The sequence below is a fragment of the Candoia aspera genome, chromosome 4, assembly GCF_035149785.1.
Source record: "Candoia aspera isolate rCanAsp1 chromosome 4, rCanAsp1.hap2, whole genome shotgun sequence".
In the NCBI taxonomy this organism is placed as follows: domain Eukaryota; kingdom Metazoa; phylum Chordata; class Lepidosauria; order Squamata; family Boidae; genus Candoia; species Candoia aspera.
Genome location: NC_086156.1, coordinates 90,287,533 through 90,305,634, shown reverse-complemented (window position 1 = coordinate 90,305,634; position 18,102 = coordinate 90,287,533). Strand labels below are relative to the sequence as shown.

Here is an 18,102-nt window from a genome sequence, read left to right as displayed (position 1 = left end):
AGAAATCTGGAGTCTCTTTGGTTCTGGATAAGCAGTATTCAGATAAGCAGTACCTGAATCTTAATGAGACTGAACTGATGTTTTCCCAAGAAACATATGGTTCTTTGATTGCTCCAGTTATAAGTCAAGATGGAATTGATGGTTCCTTAAATAATGAAATGTGTGACCTGGTTCTTGAGTACTGCCGGGTAGTTAGCGGCAGGTTGTGGCAAGAGGGGCTTTGCAGAGCTACAACTGGTTTATCTATTGTGCTTTTGCTGGAGAAAGTGACTCGTACAATTATTACTTTCCTTTTTTTCTCCAAGATGCCCTTGAAAAATGAAATTGGGAGACCATTACTGACTATGCCACAGTTTGAGAAACACAACATAATGAACAAGATTTATAGATATATTTAAAAATCAAATTGGTATGCCTGCTTGCCATTTGCTTCTAAGTCTTATGGTGGTGGGAAATGACACAGAAGTGTTCCAGATCCAGATGATATGTAGCAGTGAACCCTCTGAATTCACTAGGATCTTTCTTGATGGTGAATAATGAAATGCCCCCAGAAGCAGCCTTATATAAAATTAGGTCCTGCAACTAGGAACATTACTAGGAACATTATCAATAGTCTATTGAAAAGAGCTGCCAGAGTAGATGGATCAGACTATTGGAATATAAGTTCTTCCACTTGGATTGTTACATTGCATGCATGCCCAAAGGGAGGAGAGATTGCAGTGTAACTTCATAATGGTGCTTTTGTCATGTTGAACAAAGTGGCAAGTTCCAGTGCATGCTGCTTCCTATTAATTTAATTTGACTTAAGTGTCTAAAGCTAAGCTAGAATTTGCCTCTCATTTACCATAAAATGTTTATCAAGAAGCTGCTTTATATGAGTGTGCCCTATTTTAAAAATCAGTGGCTCATTAATTTGATTGAAGGCCCCTAATTGTAGAGGAGATCCTACACATAATTTCCCAGTAAAGTTATGCATACCAAAATGAATGTGGTGCAAAGTAAGGATAAGATTACTTGAGCATGTCCAGAGAAATTTAAAAGTCAGTGATATGGTAATTCAGGTTAAATGTGCATAAACATAGACCCTGTCTGGTATTTTCTTCAAAATTGCCAATCAGTAGGAAAGATTAATAACACAGAAAAATATATTAAGGAGTTAAGTAGATCTCTCTCTCTCGCTCGCTCGCTCGCTCAAGTGTGCTAGAGAGCTAAGTATACCTACTAACTTTGATAATTACTGGCAAGAAGTTTCAAGTAGGAGTATTTTCCCCTCTGGAATAATTCTCTTCTAGGTGGTGGAATTAAAATTATCTTTATATAAAACGGATAGTATTATCCCCACAATACTTCCTGGCCAAGCATTTTTATGAAGGAACCAAGGGTTTAACTAAAAAGTCCCCTAAATAAGTCAGCTTTAACTTTGGGATTTTTTTTCTGTCCAAACTTAAAGGTTCATTTTGAAAGGTAAGTGAATTTTTTCTGCCTCATTTCTTGCAACCGTCCTCTGTCTTCAAAAATCTAGATAATGACAAGTATGTTTCTTAAACAATGACCAGTTCTTAAACTATCTGAATGCTCCTCTTTATTTACAGGTAGGACTGATTAATAGGAAAATTCCTCTCTCTGAAATACTAATGGGGTGCCAGTGTATGGCAGATTTCAAACATTCTGCTTTTGAACCACCCCTATTCCACATTGACTCATTGGATGACTCTGATATAGATTCTCAAAACTTCACAGAGATTTCTAGAGCATGTTCTAAATCATCTTGCCCATTACCCTTTGGATACTTAGGAGATAACACTAAGCAGTGACAGCTAAAATAACCCTCAGGGTTATTTAGGCATCCTTATTCCCCTTTTAACTTTAGGAATTCTAATGAGCTTTTAGAAAAATCTCAGGTTTTCCAGAAATACAGTTTGATAGCTGTCCTAATAATAGAATACACTGGGAGGACTCTTCATTTTCTTGTTTGAGTTAAAGCTTAAGGTTAACATATTGTTCCATCAGTATTAACTTGGTTTCTGCCTATGAGTCAAAATTATCCGTGTTCTGATGATTTTTTTTTCTTTTTCCTTTGTAAAAGGGAACCAAACTGTTCATGCATAAACTTAAGTGAATACAATTGTGAGGTGAAAGCAATGTTCTTCAAGATCCACCAAGAAAACTGCAGGAACTTATCCAGGCAGTCATCACTAGGAGTCAAAACAGGCAGAAGGTACCAAAAAAAAAAAAAGTTGAGCTGTACTGCTTTATACCTTTATCGTTTTGGTGCCTTTGAGTCAGTGTTGACTCCTGGTGACTACCTGGACAGGTTCCTGCAGTTTTCTTCGCAAGATTTTTGGAACTGGTTCATCATTGCCTGCTTCCTAGGGTTGAGAGAGAGTGACTGGCCTAAGGTCATCCAGCTGGCTTTGTGTCTAAGGCAGGACTAGAATCAGGACTAGAGTCTCCTGATTTCTAGCCCGGTGCCTTTAACCACTACACCAAACTGGTTTCTTATATCTCTACTTGCCTGTTTATTCTTGTTTTACAGATACGTAAGCAGAAATGGAGAACCAAACTGACTCCTCAGACTTTATTTTGCTTGGACTTTCCAGTGATCCTCAACTACAGATTTGGTTCTTCTTGATATTTTCAATCATTTTTCTGATCACAATGTCAGGAAACATCACAATCATTCTGATAATAAGAATGGGTCCTTCTCTCTCTGCACCCATGTACTACTTTTTATCTCATTTGTCCTTTGTTGATATATGCTACTCAACAAATATTGTTCCTAAAATGTTAATGAATTTTCTTATGAAGCAAAAGACCATTTCCTTCACTTTCTGCATTTTGCAAATGTTTTGTACCCTTCTGCTAGGTGTTACAGAGATTTTCCTACTTTCAGCAATGGCTTATGATAGATACACTGCTGTGTGTCATCCACTTCATTACATAATGATCATGAATAAAGCAATATGCATGTACTTGGTTTTGGGAGCATGGCTTATGGGCTTGTTATCTGCAACCTTAAACACAGTACCCATTTTTGGCTTACACTTCTGTGGCCTCCATGAAATTAATCACTTCAGCTGTGAACTTCCTCCACTGTTGAAAGCATCTTGTTCTGACACTTTCCTTAATAATGTGATCCTTTTGTGTTTTGCTGTTATGTGTGGGCTTGGTTCCTTCTTACCAACATTGGTCTCCTACGTTCACATCATCTCCACCATCATGAAGATTCATTCTGCAGAAGGCAGAAGCAAAGCTTTCTCTACCTGTAGCTCCCATCTCATTGTGGTAGGCTTACAATATATGACAGGAATGTCCCAGTACATGAAACCCAGCAATATTTCTTTCATTACACTGGATGAGCTTATCTCTATTCAGTATAACATTTTGACCCCAATGCTGAATCCAATTATCTATAGTCTGAAAAATAAGGAAGTGAAGAGAGCATTTGAAGGAATGTTTAAGAAAAAATAAATGCTAGATCTAACTCATTAAACTCATCAGTTACAGGTGGGACTTTAAAGATGATCCTGTGTTTCCTTTAAAGGTGATTGTATGTGTGTTTGTATATGTGGGGAGACTGGAGAAAAGGTGGGAGAGGGGAGGAAAGGGGAACCTGGTATTACTGCTCTATGCAAGCTCAATCACTTCATTAACATTTGGAAAGGCTAAATTTATATCAAGGAAATATAAAGTGCATAATGCAGATGGCTGCACACTGATCATTTACAGCCAACTTCTTGAAGGAGTTCCTACGTCCATTTTATGAGCCTGACTGATCTTTTGACCAGGTGTCTTCTCCAAAAGTTATTTAAGCTGGTAACATCTATGGGTTTCCAAAGCTGAAGTTTGGTGATGTTTCCACAGTGATGATTGTCCTGTTTTGGAAAATTCCACCTGTTTTCTCCTCTCACTTTTATGTACATTTTGCCAATATTTCTTTTTCACAAGATTGTTTATTAGTGACAGCATTAATAAATTTATCAGCATAGGTTTATATATATTTATCCTTTTTGATCTTCTCCTTCTCCTTCCCCCACTCTTCCTCCTCATCTTTCTCCTTCTTTCTTTTTTTTTCTTCTTCCCTCAGAATGTTTTATTTTGAAAAGAAGCTTAATGTTAAAATGACTAAATAAAAATGAAATTACCCATAAAGAATGGCTAAAGATATGCTGAAGGATTTGGCTCATAATTTTGACTAAGTTGAGACTGTCACATTTCCTTAGCTCTGCAAACCATCTACAAAATTATGCACAGGACATTTTATTACACTCACACCACAAACAACAGCAAGTTCTTTGACATCTTCCACCAATTCCATGCTTCATGGTTTACTGCTTGTTTTGACCCAAAGTTTGTTGTTGTTTATTCGTTCAGTCACTTCCAACTCTTTGTGACTTCATGGACCAGCCCACACCAAAGCTTCCTGTCAGTCATCAACACCCCCAGCTCCCCCAAAGTATTTCAGTTTTGCCTTTAATATCATTCCCTCAAGTGAGCAGTCTGGCTTTATTTCCTGGAGGATGGACAGGTTTGATCTTCTTGCAGTCCAAGGCACTCTCAGAATTTCCCTCCAACACCACAGTTCAAAAGCATCTGTCTTCCTTCTCTCAGCCTTCCTTATGGTCCAGCTCTCGCAGCCATATGTTACTACGGGGAACACCATTGCTTTAACTATGCGGACCTTTGTTGTCAGTGTGATGTCTCTGCTCTTAGCTATTTTATCGAGATTTGTCATTGCTCTTCTCCCAAGGATTAAGCGTCTTCTGATTTCCCGACTGCAGTCAGCATCTGCAGTAATCTTTGCACCTAGGAATACAAAGTCTTTCACTGCCTCTACATTTTCTTCCTCTATTTGCCAGTTATCAATCAAGCTGGTTGCTATAATCTTGAACCTTTTTTGAGGTTCAGCTGCAAGCCAGCTTTTGCACTTTCTTCTTTCACCTTGATCATAAGGCTCCTCAGTTACTCTTCACTTTAAGCCATCAGAGTGGTATAATCTGCATATCTGAGATTGTTAATGTTTCTTCCAGCAATTTTAACTCTAGCCTTGGATTCCTCAAGCCCAGCACGTTGCATGATACAGGCTGAGTACAAGTGGAATAGGTAGGGTGAGAGTATACAACCCTGCCATACTCCTTTCCCAATCTTAAACCAGTCCGTTTTTCCATGGTCTGTTCTTACCGTTGCTACTTAGTCGTTATACAGATTCATCAGGAGGCAGACAAGATGAATTGATATCCCCATACCGCTAAGAGCTTGCCACAATTTGTTATGGTCCACACAGGCAAAGGCTTTAGAATAGTCAATAAAACAGAAATAGATGGGGTTTTTTTTCTGAAACTCCCTGGCTTTTTCCATTATCCAGCGGATATTGGCAATTTGGTCCCTAGTTCCTCTGCCTTTTCTAAACCCATCTTGTACATCTGGCAATTCTCACTCCATGAATTGCTGAAGTCTATCTTGCAGGATGTGCATTACATTACTGGCATGTGAATTAAGTGGGTCTGTTCGATAGTTTGAACACCCTTTAGTGTTTCCCTTTTTTGGTATGGGGATATAAGTTCATTTTTTTTCCCAATCTGATGGCCATTCTTGTGTTTTCCAAATTTGCTGGCATATAGCATGCATTACCTTGACAGCATCATCTTGCAAGACTTTGAACAGTGAAGCTGGGATACCGTCGTCTCCTGCTTCCTTGTTATTAGCAATGCTTCTTAAGGCCCACTCAACCTCACTCTTCAGGATGTCTGGCTCTAGCTCACTGACCACACCATCAAAGCTGTCCTCAATACCATTATTCTTCCTATACAGGTCTTTCGTATATTCTTGACACATTTTCTTGATCTCTTCTGATTCTGTTAGGTCCTTGCCATCTTTGTTTTTGATCATACTTCTTCCACTTCTGTGCACTGCTTGTTTAAAAATAATTCCTTATCTCTTCTGGCTAACCTCTGGAATTTTGCATTTAATTGGGCATATCTCCCCCTATCGCTGTTTGCCTTCCTTCTTTCTTGGGCTACTTCTAGTGTCTCAGCAGACAGCCATTTTGACTTCTTGGTTTTTTCTTTCTTTGGGATGTATTTTGTTGCTGCCTCCTGAACAGTGTAGCGAACTTCTGTCCATAGTTTTTCCGGGACCCTATCTACTACGTCCAGTCCCTTAAATCTGTTCTTCACCTCCACTGCATATTCCTTAGGAATATTAGTGAGCTCATATCTCGCTGATCTGTGGGTTTTCCCTAATCTCTTTAGTCTTATCCTAAATTGTGCAAAAAGAAGTTCATGATCTGAACTACAGTCAGCTCCAGGTCTTTTTACCGACTGTATAGATGTCCGCTACCTTTGGCTGCAAAGGATGTAGTCAATCTGATTTCAGCGTTGTCCATCTGGTGAAGTCCATGCATAAAGCCATCTCTTAGGTTGTTGGAAGAGTGTGTTTGTTATGCAGAGTGAGTTGTCTTGGCAAAATTCTATCAGTCTATGTCCTGCTCCATTTTGTTCTCCCAGGCCATGCTTACCTGTAATTCCAGGTTTCATTTGACTGCCCTCCTTAGCTTTCCAGTCTCCTGTGATGAAAATAACATCTCTTTCAGGCGTGTTGTCCAGTAGGTGCTGCAGATCCTCATAGAACTGCTCTACTTCAGCTTCTTCAGCATCTGTGGTTGGGGTGTATATTTGGATCACTGTGATGTTAGATGGCTTGCCCTGAATTTGAATTGAGATCATTCTACCATTTTTTGGATTGTATCCAAGCACTGCTTTAGCCACTTTACTATTAATTATGAGGGCTACTCCATTTCTTCTGTGGTCCTCTTGTCCACAGTAGTAGATCTGGTGGTCATTTGATGTGAAGTGGCCCATTCCAGTCCATTTCAGCTCACTGATGCCCAAAATGTCTGTCTTTAATCTTGACATCTCACCAATAACCACATCCAATTTGCCCTGGCTCATAGATCTTACATTCCAGGTTCCAATGGTGTGTTGATCCTTAGAACATCGGATTTGCCGTTCACCACCAGCATCGTCGGTCGCTAGCCATCCTTTTGGCTTTGAGCTAGCTGTGTCATCACATCTGTGGCTAGTTGAACTCATCCTGTCCCTCCCCAGTAGCATTTTGACCATCTTCTGAGCTGGGAGTCTCATCTTCCGATGGTATACCAACATATCTCTGGTTGTACTGATCCATTTTGTTTTCATGGCAAGAATACTGGGGTGGGTTGCCATTACCTTCCCCAGGGATCGCATTTAGTCTGACCTCTCTGTCATGACCTTCCCGTCTTGGGTAGCCCTTCATGATTTAGCTCATGGCATCAATTAGGTGCTCAAGCTCCAGCACCACAACAAGGTACTGATCCTTTGCTGAAGGATCCAAAGTTATTCCACTGTTATATGATTTATTATACATATCTTCAGTAACATCATTAAGAAAAAAAAAATAATAGTCTGGGTTTGAACTATTCAAATGTTGGTTCAAAAAAAAAAAAAATCAATAAAAATCTTGGCCATTTTTTCAAGCTATGTAGTAACTTGAAAATTGTCTCCTCAGAAGTCCCAAAGCCGTTTTGGACAAAATCTCACCTGTTCTTTGAACCAGAGGCATAAACCCATAAGGACCTCCAAACTGCAAGCCAGCTCTTTCTGGGGGAGTGCAATTCTAGTGATTTTTTATTTTTTTAATGAAGCAGTCCTGAAATCAGTCAGTCTCAGTAGTCAGTCTCCAGTTTGAATTGAATCTGAGCCTGTTTTTCCCAATCCAGACCTTAACACTCCAAATCATGAGTTCCAATGTTTATTCCAAGGGGCCACTTATGAAAATATATAGCTGAGCATTATCTGAATATTGGTAAAATGTCACACTAAACCAATCAATGGCCTCACCCAGTTGTTTCATCAGATGTTGCACAGATAGGGGAAAGGACTTGCCCTGAAATACTCTATAATGAAATAGTAATATGACCAATTCACCCCAAACACAGACACACAACTTTGTTTTTTTAATAGTAATTTTACTAAAAGTTACAATTTAAAAAATAAAAAGTAATACAAGCTTAAAAAGTAACTGAATAAAAAGAGAAAATAGAAAGTGCAAAAATGAAAAAAAAGTAGAAAGAAAAATATTGTAGGAAAGAAAAAAATAATATAGTAAAGAAAAAGAAAAGAAATATATCAAGAAATAACTTCCACCTTCATCAGAACAAGTATAAACAATTTTAGTAACTTATCACCTTCTCTTAAGATGCAACAAATGATCATTTCTTCCCACATCCCACCTCTTATCTGTAAACAAATCCTTAAACATTTTCATTCAGTTCTGATGAGCAAAAGTCCATTAAGGGTTACTAGAGATAACAGCATATCTATTTTATCCTTGATCAAATAAACCAACTTTATATTCCTTCCTTTCACTTTTAACAATCTTGATATTTAGTCCCATCAAATAATGTCCTAGAAATTAATTCCTTTTCATTTTTTCTTTATCCCTTCTTAAAAAATTTCTTCAAAGCTCTAAGAAGTCTCTTTTGTAAATCCAATATAGGAAAATTATCCACATCACTCACTTAGTTTGTTATTTGTATATCCATTTTAAATTGCACATTTCTTTTAATTATTAAGACATCAGCTTATCCCTTAAGGATATTATCAGGTATGTATCTATCTAAATAATAATAATAATAATAATAATAATAATAATAATAATAATAATAATAATAATAATAATAAACCATGAAAAACCAATAATTCAAAAGGGGAAAAATATTAAGTACTGTACATGCTGAAGATCTTGTCTTGTCTGTGTGTGTGTTTGTGTGTTTATGTGTGTGTGTTTATGTGTGGTATATAGTGAGAGAGTGAGTGAGTGAAAGAGAGAGAAAGAAAGAAGGAAGGAAGAGAGAAACACACTCATCTTAACCATACCCCATAAAGAATGAGTTTAATGAGTTAGAGCCAAACTCACTATTGTTTAAAATTGACCACTAGAGTTTGTAGTAGGAAAATATATATATATATATATTTTAAAACAATTTGCTACTCTAAACATGAATTATCACCTGATACATGTTCATGAAGAAACCTGGTCAACAGACTCCAGCATGCTCATAAAATGGCACAGGAAGTTCTTTAAGAATCAGTTCTTTAATTATCAATATTCTGTCTATAGAGTTTTTATCTCCTTGACATAAATTGACCCTTTCCAGATGTTAATGCAGAGATTGATATAAATTGACCCTTTCCACTGAAGCCAAATCAGTGGCCTGCTTGAACCAACTGAAATGGAGCAGAGCTTAACACAGCTTAGAAGCTAGAACAGAAAAAGAAAATTATCTTAGATAGCTTCAATGAGCATGCCAGAGAAACACAGGTTATTGCTCTTACACATTCAGCCCTCCCAAGCATAAAGAATAACAAGCTTAGACACATTAGGTTAAGAAGTAAAAAGAAGCTTACTGACTTTATTCTTTGTTGCTTCTGCCACATCCATCTTGGTGGAAAAGATGAAGTTCCTTTGTTTTTCTTTTCTTTCTAATTACATAGTTTGCCCTGAACTGTCAGCCCTACAGCTGCCAAGAGGTTTGTGAAAGAAAGGGGCAGAATCCCTCATCAAGGCCCAAGCACATGGCCCTGGTGAAGAGAGCAGCATCCATGCTGCCTCTCCCTGGGTGGAGAAAGGGGAAAGCAAGAGGGAAAGAGGAAGTGGGAGTGGCAACAAACAGCTTCCTCAGAGTTACATTTTGGGTGACTTAATTTACATGTTAATGATGCATGCTGGATTTGCCAAAAACTTCCAACATCCACAAGTTAATGAAGAGATAAAGGACATGCATAGATGAATAGCAAGAGATCCTGTCTCTGAAATATGTGACTGTATCTCTCTATGTTTGTACACACACACACACACACACACACACATGCATACATACACACACAGAGGGGGGGAAGAGAGAGAAATTGAGCCTTTTCAAATGTTCATGAAGAGATAAAGAGCATGTATGTAGCAGGATGTTATTCATCCATGTATGGCCATACATAACAGAGACTCAAATGAACATAAACAAATCTAAACACAAACACTGAGTCCACACTTACCATGAAAGTCTTTACATTAATTTAATAAGATTATTGTATTAGCCCCAAACTCACTAAAGTAGAATAAAAGTGCTTACATTTGTCATGAGTAACTCAATTCCTTTTTGAAATCACGAGCCTACTCAAAATTTGACTTTCAGTCACTCTAATTTCAACTCAATAAAAACTTCCAAAAAATATAGCAATACTGGCATGACAAAAGGGAAAAAAATTATAGGATTTACTTTTTTGTAAATATTCTTCTAAGTGCCTTCTTCACTTCCTTATTTGTCAGACTATAAATAATTGGGTTCAGCATGGGGGTCAAAATGCTGTACTGAATAGAGAAAAGCTCATCCAGTGTAATGGAAGAAATACTGCTGGGTTTCATGTACTGGGACATTCCTGTCACATATAGCAAACCCACCACAATGAGATGAGAGCTGCAGGTAGAAAAAGTTTTGCTTCTGTCCTCTGCAGAATGGATCTTCATGATGCTGGTGATGATGTGAATGTAGGAGATCAAAGTTGGTAAGAAGGAACCAAGTCCAAAAAACAATACAGAAGATAAAAGAATCCAATTATTAACAATAGTGTCAGAACAAGACACTTTCAATAATGGTGGAAGTTCACAGCTGAAGTGGTTAATTTCATGAAGACCACAAAACCGTAAGCCAAATGTGGGCACTGAGTTTATGGTTGCAAACAGCAAGCCCATGAGCCATGCTCCCAAAACCAGGTAAGTGCATATTGCTTTATTCATGATCATTACATAATGAAGTGGGTGACACACAGCAGTGTATCTATCATAAGCCATTGCAGAGAGCAGGAAAACCTCTGTAACACTTAGTAGAAGACTGAAAAACATTTGCATAACACAGTCAGTGAAGGAAATTGTCTTTTGCTTCATAAGAAAATTGATTAACATCTTAGGAACAATGTCTGTAGAGTAACAGATGTCAACAAAGGACAAGTGAGAGAGAAAATAATACATGGGTGCAGAGAGGGAAGGGTCCATTCTTATGATCAAAATGATTGTGATGTTTAATGACAGTGTAATTAGAAAAATGATTGAAAATAATAAGAAAAGGAAGATCTGTAGTTGAGGATCACTGGAAAGTCCAAGAAAAAGAAAGACCAATGAATCAGTTTGGTTCTCCATTTTTGCTTACTCATCTGTAAAACAAGTATAAACAGGCAAGAAGAGATATAGGGCAAAGTACAGCTCAGCTTAGATGATGTTAAACCCCTTTGCTTTCAACTCTCAGTTGTATTCAATTAAGCTTATGTATGAACTGTTTGGGTCCCTTTTACAAAGAAAAAAAAATAGATATCAAATCACAGAAAATTTTGACTGATAGGCAGAAGCCTTAAGATGCAAAATTAACATGGATAGAACTTAGACAACTTATTAACATTAAGATTTAAGTCAAACAAGAAAATGAAGAGTCAGCCCAGTGTATTCTATTACTGGAACAGTTATCAAGCTGTATTCCTGGACAACCTGGAATTTTTCTTAAAGTTCATGGGGGTTCCTAAAATTAAAAGGGGAATAATGATACCTAAATAACCCTACTGTAATTTTATCTGTCACTGCTTAGACTTATATCCAAAGTGTTGTGGGTGAGATGACTTAGAACGTGGCCTAGAAATGTGCAGTGTTTTGGGAGTCTATATCGGACTCAGTCAATATAAAAAAGTTGTTTTGTGAAAATAGAATATTTAAAAACTGGTATACATTGCCAACCCATTAACATCTGAGAGGCAAAGATTTTCTGAAGCATTACCATTTTCCTAATAGTCAGTTGTAGTCATAAATAAAGTGGAAAATTGAGCAGAAGTGTTACACGCACCTTACCTTTCAAAACAAATGTTGAAGTGTGGACAGGCAATACCCCCAAATCCAAGCCCATTTATTCATATTTCTTTTTAGTGAACTAAACGAAGTCCTCTGTTTTTTTTCCAAAACAACACATTAGCCAAATTTACTCTTGGCATATCATTATCCATTCTATATAAAAACCGTATAAATTCTGCAACCTGAAAAAAAAAAAAAAAATCAGAAGGGAAAATATTCCCATGTGAAAACTCCTTGCCAATAATTATCACAGCGTTATACTAATTTCTCCAGTGCCTGTTTGAGCAATGAGAAGCACATTAACTCTTCATATTTAAAAAAAAAAAAACAGATGAAAAAGAAAAACCTGATAAGAAACTAATTTATTCATTAAAAAAAAATAAAAATAGAAACCACCCATGTCACAAAGAACATCCATCCACTGCCTAATTATTTATTCCTTACCATGAATCTTAATAATTATGTGGATCAGTAATTTTGGAAAAAATCCAGGGCAGGATATAATCTATGTTGTTGCACAAGGAAACCCAACTACCAGGTTTCTGATTTTCAAATATCTCTAGACACGCTCATATGAAGTAATCTTACTATTGCCTTGTATCCGATTCATTTTAATGATTGAATCTTTACTCTGAAATCACATAATGGATGTAGTCTAAGATTCGATGCCTTCACTCAAATGAATGAGTTTTAAAATTGGGACCACTCAGATAGTTTCTTGATGAAGATTTCATTGGGAAACCAGAGAAAACACCTAGCTTAGATTTTAAGCAAGTAAGTCCAATAAAATTAATAGATAGCAGCATCCATAAGTATTTGCCATTTTTGCCAGAATTATGAAAACAGTATTGTGGTGTTGATATCTCCCTTAGCTGTGCTTCTTTTGGGCATGCAAGTGCCATAGCAATGCAAGCACAAAAGGGCTGCAGCTTATATTGCAATCTTTACTTATTTGCTTTAATTTATTTATTTAACAAATGCATATAGCTGCACGTTTACCCAAGGAACTCTGGATGGTGAACAGAGATAAAAGATAACCAAATTATACAATCCAAAAGAAACTGGGTTGAGGACCCTAAATATTACATTATCAGCATATAAATCTAAACTACACCCATACCAGAGCAATATCAACACCCTGGCTCCAAAGCTTTGAGGAAGGGTCAGGTCTTCATAGACTTCTGAAAGTTAATTGAGCTCTGGTTGTCCATGTTTGAGGGAGGATGCTGGTTGTTCCACAGGACAGGTCCTACAGCAGAGAAAGAACACCACACACACAAACATACACACTGACTAGAATTGACCTCAGAGGAAGGAGGAAACCACGGAAGAACCATATCCCCCATTCAGCTAGATCAGAAAGTTATCATGAATTATTTATTTATTCATTCATTCATTCATTCAATTTCTATAGACGCCCATCTCAACAAGTGACTCTGGGCAGTTTATAACAATAAAACCATAAAACAGCTAAAACAAATACAATTAAAACAATTAAAATATAAAATAAATACAAGATAAATATATATGGCAGCCAAGTAAGCAATGTATAGATGTTAATATAACCAAGAGGTGGGACCATCCACACACTTGAGGCCCAAGGCCAGGTCCTCACGGCCTTACGAAAGTGAGGTTTCAACACCTAATGGCACGCTGTATTTGAACAGATAGTATACATGGTTCAGATTTTAATGATTCAGTGTTCAGAGGAGAGAATTCAGAGTGTCATTCAGGAAATGTTCTGAACATCATAATGGGAATTTTCTTCATTTGACAGAAACATAGCAACATATGTGTTACTTGATTATTTTAGATACCATCAATGATGCAAGCCAGGTAGAACAAATAAATGAAAATATTCCTATATGTGGGCATTTTGTGGGACATTGTTTAGTAGACAACACAACTGGAGTAAGATTATACAAAATTTTTGTTGACTATTTACAAATTTGAATGTGAACAACAATAATCTGAGAGGTTGGTGATATGATGATGCTACAGAAAGGGACAGTCTGGTGTAGTGGTTAAGGTGTTGGACTAGGAACTGGAGATTGTGAGTTCTATTTCTTCCTTAGGTATGAAGCCAGCTGGGTCGCTCTGGGCCAGTTGGTTCTCTCAGTTCAATAAACTTTGTTTTTGTTATTGTGGGGAAAATAGGAGGCAGGAGCATTAGAAGTTTGTGCTCCCTTGAACTGACCAGAAGTAAAGACATGATAAAAATCAATCAGATAAATAAATAAATAAATAAATGTAGAAAACATAGCAGATTGCAACATAATATCTTTGAAAAAAATTCTGGGTCATTCTATATTCCTTGTTTTGTGCATTCTTTGAATTTGGTAGTGAACGATGCAACAAAATTATTTCATGTTATAAAAGAACCATAATACTAATTTTCAGCTTCAATGAAACATTGGAGAGTATTGAAACAAATTTACCAAAATAAAATTGAAACAATCTTTGAAGAAAAACAAAACAATGATGTTTATGAAAAATACATTTTTGCCAAAGAAATTGCAGGCAGAAACTTTTAACCTTGACACCAAATTCTCCAATATAGAAAATAGCAGAAAAAGCAGGAAGAAGACTCATTTTGACTACAAATCCCATGATCAGCCTACCTATGATCCAAAACTAAATTTCAAAGTAATTTCCTTTTTTTCTACATTGGATACAATACCATCTTTAAAATAAAGGTTTATGATATTACATAGACATGATACCTTTTTCAATGTCCTAGCAGCTATGTAAATACTTACAATTGAAATTGAGTGGAACTTAGCAAGGAATGTGATGTTGATGATATACAGATGAATGAGGAACTTGTTTTAAGTTTAATAATTTGGTTTGTATGATATATACAGATATATACAGATTAGTACATAATGTACTAATATATTAACAAAAAAACAGCTTAGGAAGGGACAGCGTTTTCTAATATGTCAAAGGTACCATATGTTGTAGTACCCATTAAAATAAAGTGCCCCCAGGTCATGGACTTGCTTCTTCAGGAGAAGTTCTATTCCACCCAGAATGGAGCAGAGGAAGAACCAGATGGTTTCCGAACAAAGAGAAATTCACTCTAGATCCCTATACTTTGAGGATCATTTAGCCCAATATTAAAGAGTTGGCCATCTCCTCTTTAAAGTAACCCTTGCCTTGTTCAGCTACATCTATTCGTAGGGGAGAAAAACTAAGCATATTGTATAGGTGTAAGTTCCTTATCTATTCTGACATACATACAGTAGGGCAGGTTTAACAATATCCCCTATTCAGAGCACTTCTGTATTTGCTTGGACTCCACTATCAAGTCAGTTGCTCACATTTCACCCCAAAGTGCTCCCTTTATGATAATTATTCTCTAGCCTTATACTTCCACTTCTTACAGGCTGCACTGGTTGGCCTGAAATTGAAATTGTTCACATCCTACTTTCAGATTTTTCACTGAAGGTTTCCAGGAATGTTGTCAAGTGCTGTTTCATCACTATTGTCAAAAGAAAGTTTGAGGTTCAGCCTTTTCTTTAGGTGCTCATATGGGTAATTTCAACTGTACTAGATTATTCTTTCCAATCTTTCTTTGTTATATTGCTTCCTTTATTGTATATTATTTTGTATTTCTTTTGTTTGATTTACTATTATAATAATTATTACTAGGGTTCTTTGGTTGTTAGTTTTGTATGTACATATGTGTGTGTGTGTGTGTGCGTGTATGTGTGTGTGTGTGTTTGTGTGTGTATATGCGCACACACACACACATACAAACATGCATACATACATACATAAAGATTGGAATACTATATGTGGAGAGAGGGAGGAGAAAATAAACTTGTATTTTTTTTTTAAGTAGAATTTTTCCTTAACTTTTTTAATGAAACATGTCATTTCAATGCACCCACTCATGTGATCCCAGATACTTCCATCCCACACATGTGATTGCCTTGATGATCTGCAGCAGAAGACTGTAGTTACATTTTTACCATCAGTGATACAATTAGCTCTTATTTAACCCTACCTCTCCCAAAAAACAGCCTAAGAGGACTAACAATTTGACCTTAATCCTAAAGTTGTTTAGTCTGTCTGAATGCATATTTTACAACCATTTTAACACACACACACACACAAATTCTTTCTTCCTGTTTAATTTACACATATTACATTAGTTGAATTTGTACTCAGGTCTTTTCTTGATAATAATCATAACAACAACACAAACAATAATGCATGCAGTCCTTTCTTCAAGATGCAGGTTGTGAGTGGGATCAACAGTTCTATGCATGCAATGGTAACTGAATTAATATTGATAAAGCCAATCTGATTGCTTCAGTACTATGCAAGTCATAGTTATGACAGATCTGCAGATCATTGAAGGAACATATAGTATCCCACCGTTTGTGTACTTTTGAAACCATCAGATGATTGTCTTCATTATGATTTCAGTTATCACTATGAACAAAACAGCCTTGGAATCCTTCCAACACAGCTGAGTTTTGCCACTTTTTAAAATGGAGCTTTAGAGACTATTTCTAATGATGTTTTTCTTAAAAGCTTCTTTTACATCCTTATTTCTAAGAGTGTATATCATAGGATTCAAGAGAGGAGTTATCACTGAGTAAAAGACAGCCACTATTTTGTTCGCATTCGATTTGTATTTCACTGCTGGTCGGACATACATGAAAATAAGAGTCCCAAAATAGATGGTGACCACTGACAGGTGAGAGGCACAAGTAGAGAACATCTTCCTCCGGGCAGCAGCAGAAGACATTTTCAAGATTGTAATTATAATTTGCCCATACGAAATGAGAATGAATAAAAGAGAAGCCATTACAATGACAGAACTAAGGCTATAGCCCACTGTTTGGATGATAGATGTGTCAGTACATGCTAGGTGAAATATCTGTCCAGCATCACAGAAGAAATGGTTGATTCTATTGGGGCTGCAAAAGGATATTTGAGCTAACATAGATGATGACAAAATAGGACACATGAAACCCACAAGCCAACACATTATAGCCACATTTCTACAAGTCGTAGAGTTCATGATGGTGGAGTAACGTAATGGATTGCAGATTGCAACGTACCTGTCATATCCCATGACGGTGAGTATAAACAATTCAATGGTACCAAAGGCAAAGAAGAAATAGTATTGGGCGATACATCCTGGAATGGAAATAGTCCTCTTCTCTGACAGCAGATTCTCCAGCATCTTAGGCACTGTGACAGTGGCGTACCAGACTTCAGCCATTGACAGATTGCAGATAAAGAAATACATGGCTGTCTGTAGATGCGAATCCATTACCACAATAATAATGATCAGCAGGTTTCCCATAAGAGATAGGATATAGATGATTAGGAAAAGCACAAACAGCATTGCTTCAAGGTTTGGCAGGCAAGTGAAATGAAGAAAGACAAATTGTGCAACAATAGTTTGGTTTTCATTTTCCATTGTGCCATAGAGCTAAAGGGGCATAAAGCATAATAAGAACAGTAAGAATAATGATGAAAATATAATCAAAGACTGGAAAAGACTATAGCAAAGTCCTTCTTCCCCTCTCTTAAGAAAAATAATACAATTGTACATCTATTAGTACAAAGGTAAATTTAAAAGCATCTTAAGGACAGAAAAATAACATCACCTGGTTGTTCCTTTTCCATAGTGTATCCTCTTCAGAAAAGACTTCCTCTCTCTAAAGGTGTCAAGAAGTTAAGGAATATTGTTTCTTTATTAACACTGGAAACTTGATGGAAGCCTGTGCCTGTGAAAGTTTTACTAACTTTACTAATAAAATGGCCTAGATTTGTTCTTTCTTTCTACTAATACCAATACTTTTATGCCTAAGTATCTTCCCCAGCATGTGAGTTATCCCTTGACTTGCAAACTGTGCTGTCATCTCCATTATTTGGCAAAAAAATAATTTTCTGTATGTTAGGAGAATGTCTAGTGGCTGGCTACAATAAGCGAGTTGTTCTCTTATGTAACAGTCTTCTTTTTTTGTAATGCTAATATTGCTTCTGTTCTTTTGTCTATGTTAAAATAAATCTTTGGAAATCTGGAATATGTGATTGAATTTATTTTTCATTTGAAAGTAGTCAAACAGTGCATGAATTTGTTCTTTGCATTCTGAATCTTTATGAAATTCTCTCATTCTAGCATCTATGTACACAAATTGGAATTGATTTAGC

General features: G+C 36.6%; 3 protein-coding genes across 3 annotated transcripts; 1 reads left to right on the top strand and 2 right to left on the bottom strand.

The window, feature by feature from the left end:
- Positions 1-2,550: 2,550 nt before the first annotated feature.
- LOC134497303 (olfactory receptor 5A2-like) lies at positions 2,551-3,471 on the top strand. Its single transcript, XM_063302972.1, has one exon. The coding sequence runs from the start codon at positions 2,551-2,553 to the stop codon at positions 3,469-3,471; it is 921 nt and encodes a 306-aa protein (XP_063159042.1).
- Positions 3,472-10,305: 6,834 nt separating this feature from the next.
- LOC134497302 (olfactory receptor 5V1-like) lies at positions 10,306-11,226 on the bottom strand. The gene has a single exon (XM_063302971.1). It carries the CDS (start codon positions 11,224-11,226, stop codon positions 10,306-10,308), a length of 921 nt encoding a protein of 306 aa, XP_063159041.1.
- Positions 11,227-16,432: 5,206 nt separating this feature from the next.
- LOC134496535 (olfactory receptor 6N1-like) lies at positions 16,433-17,365 on the bottom strand. The gene has a single exon (XM_063302259.1). It carries the CDS (start codon positions 17,363-17,365, stop codon positions 16,433-16,435), a length of 933 nt encoding a protein of 310 aa, XP_063158329.1.
- Positions 17,366-18,102: the final 737 nt, after the last annotated feature.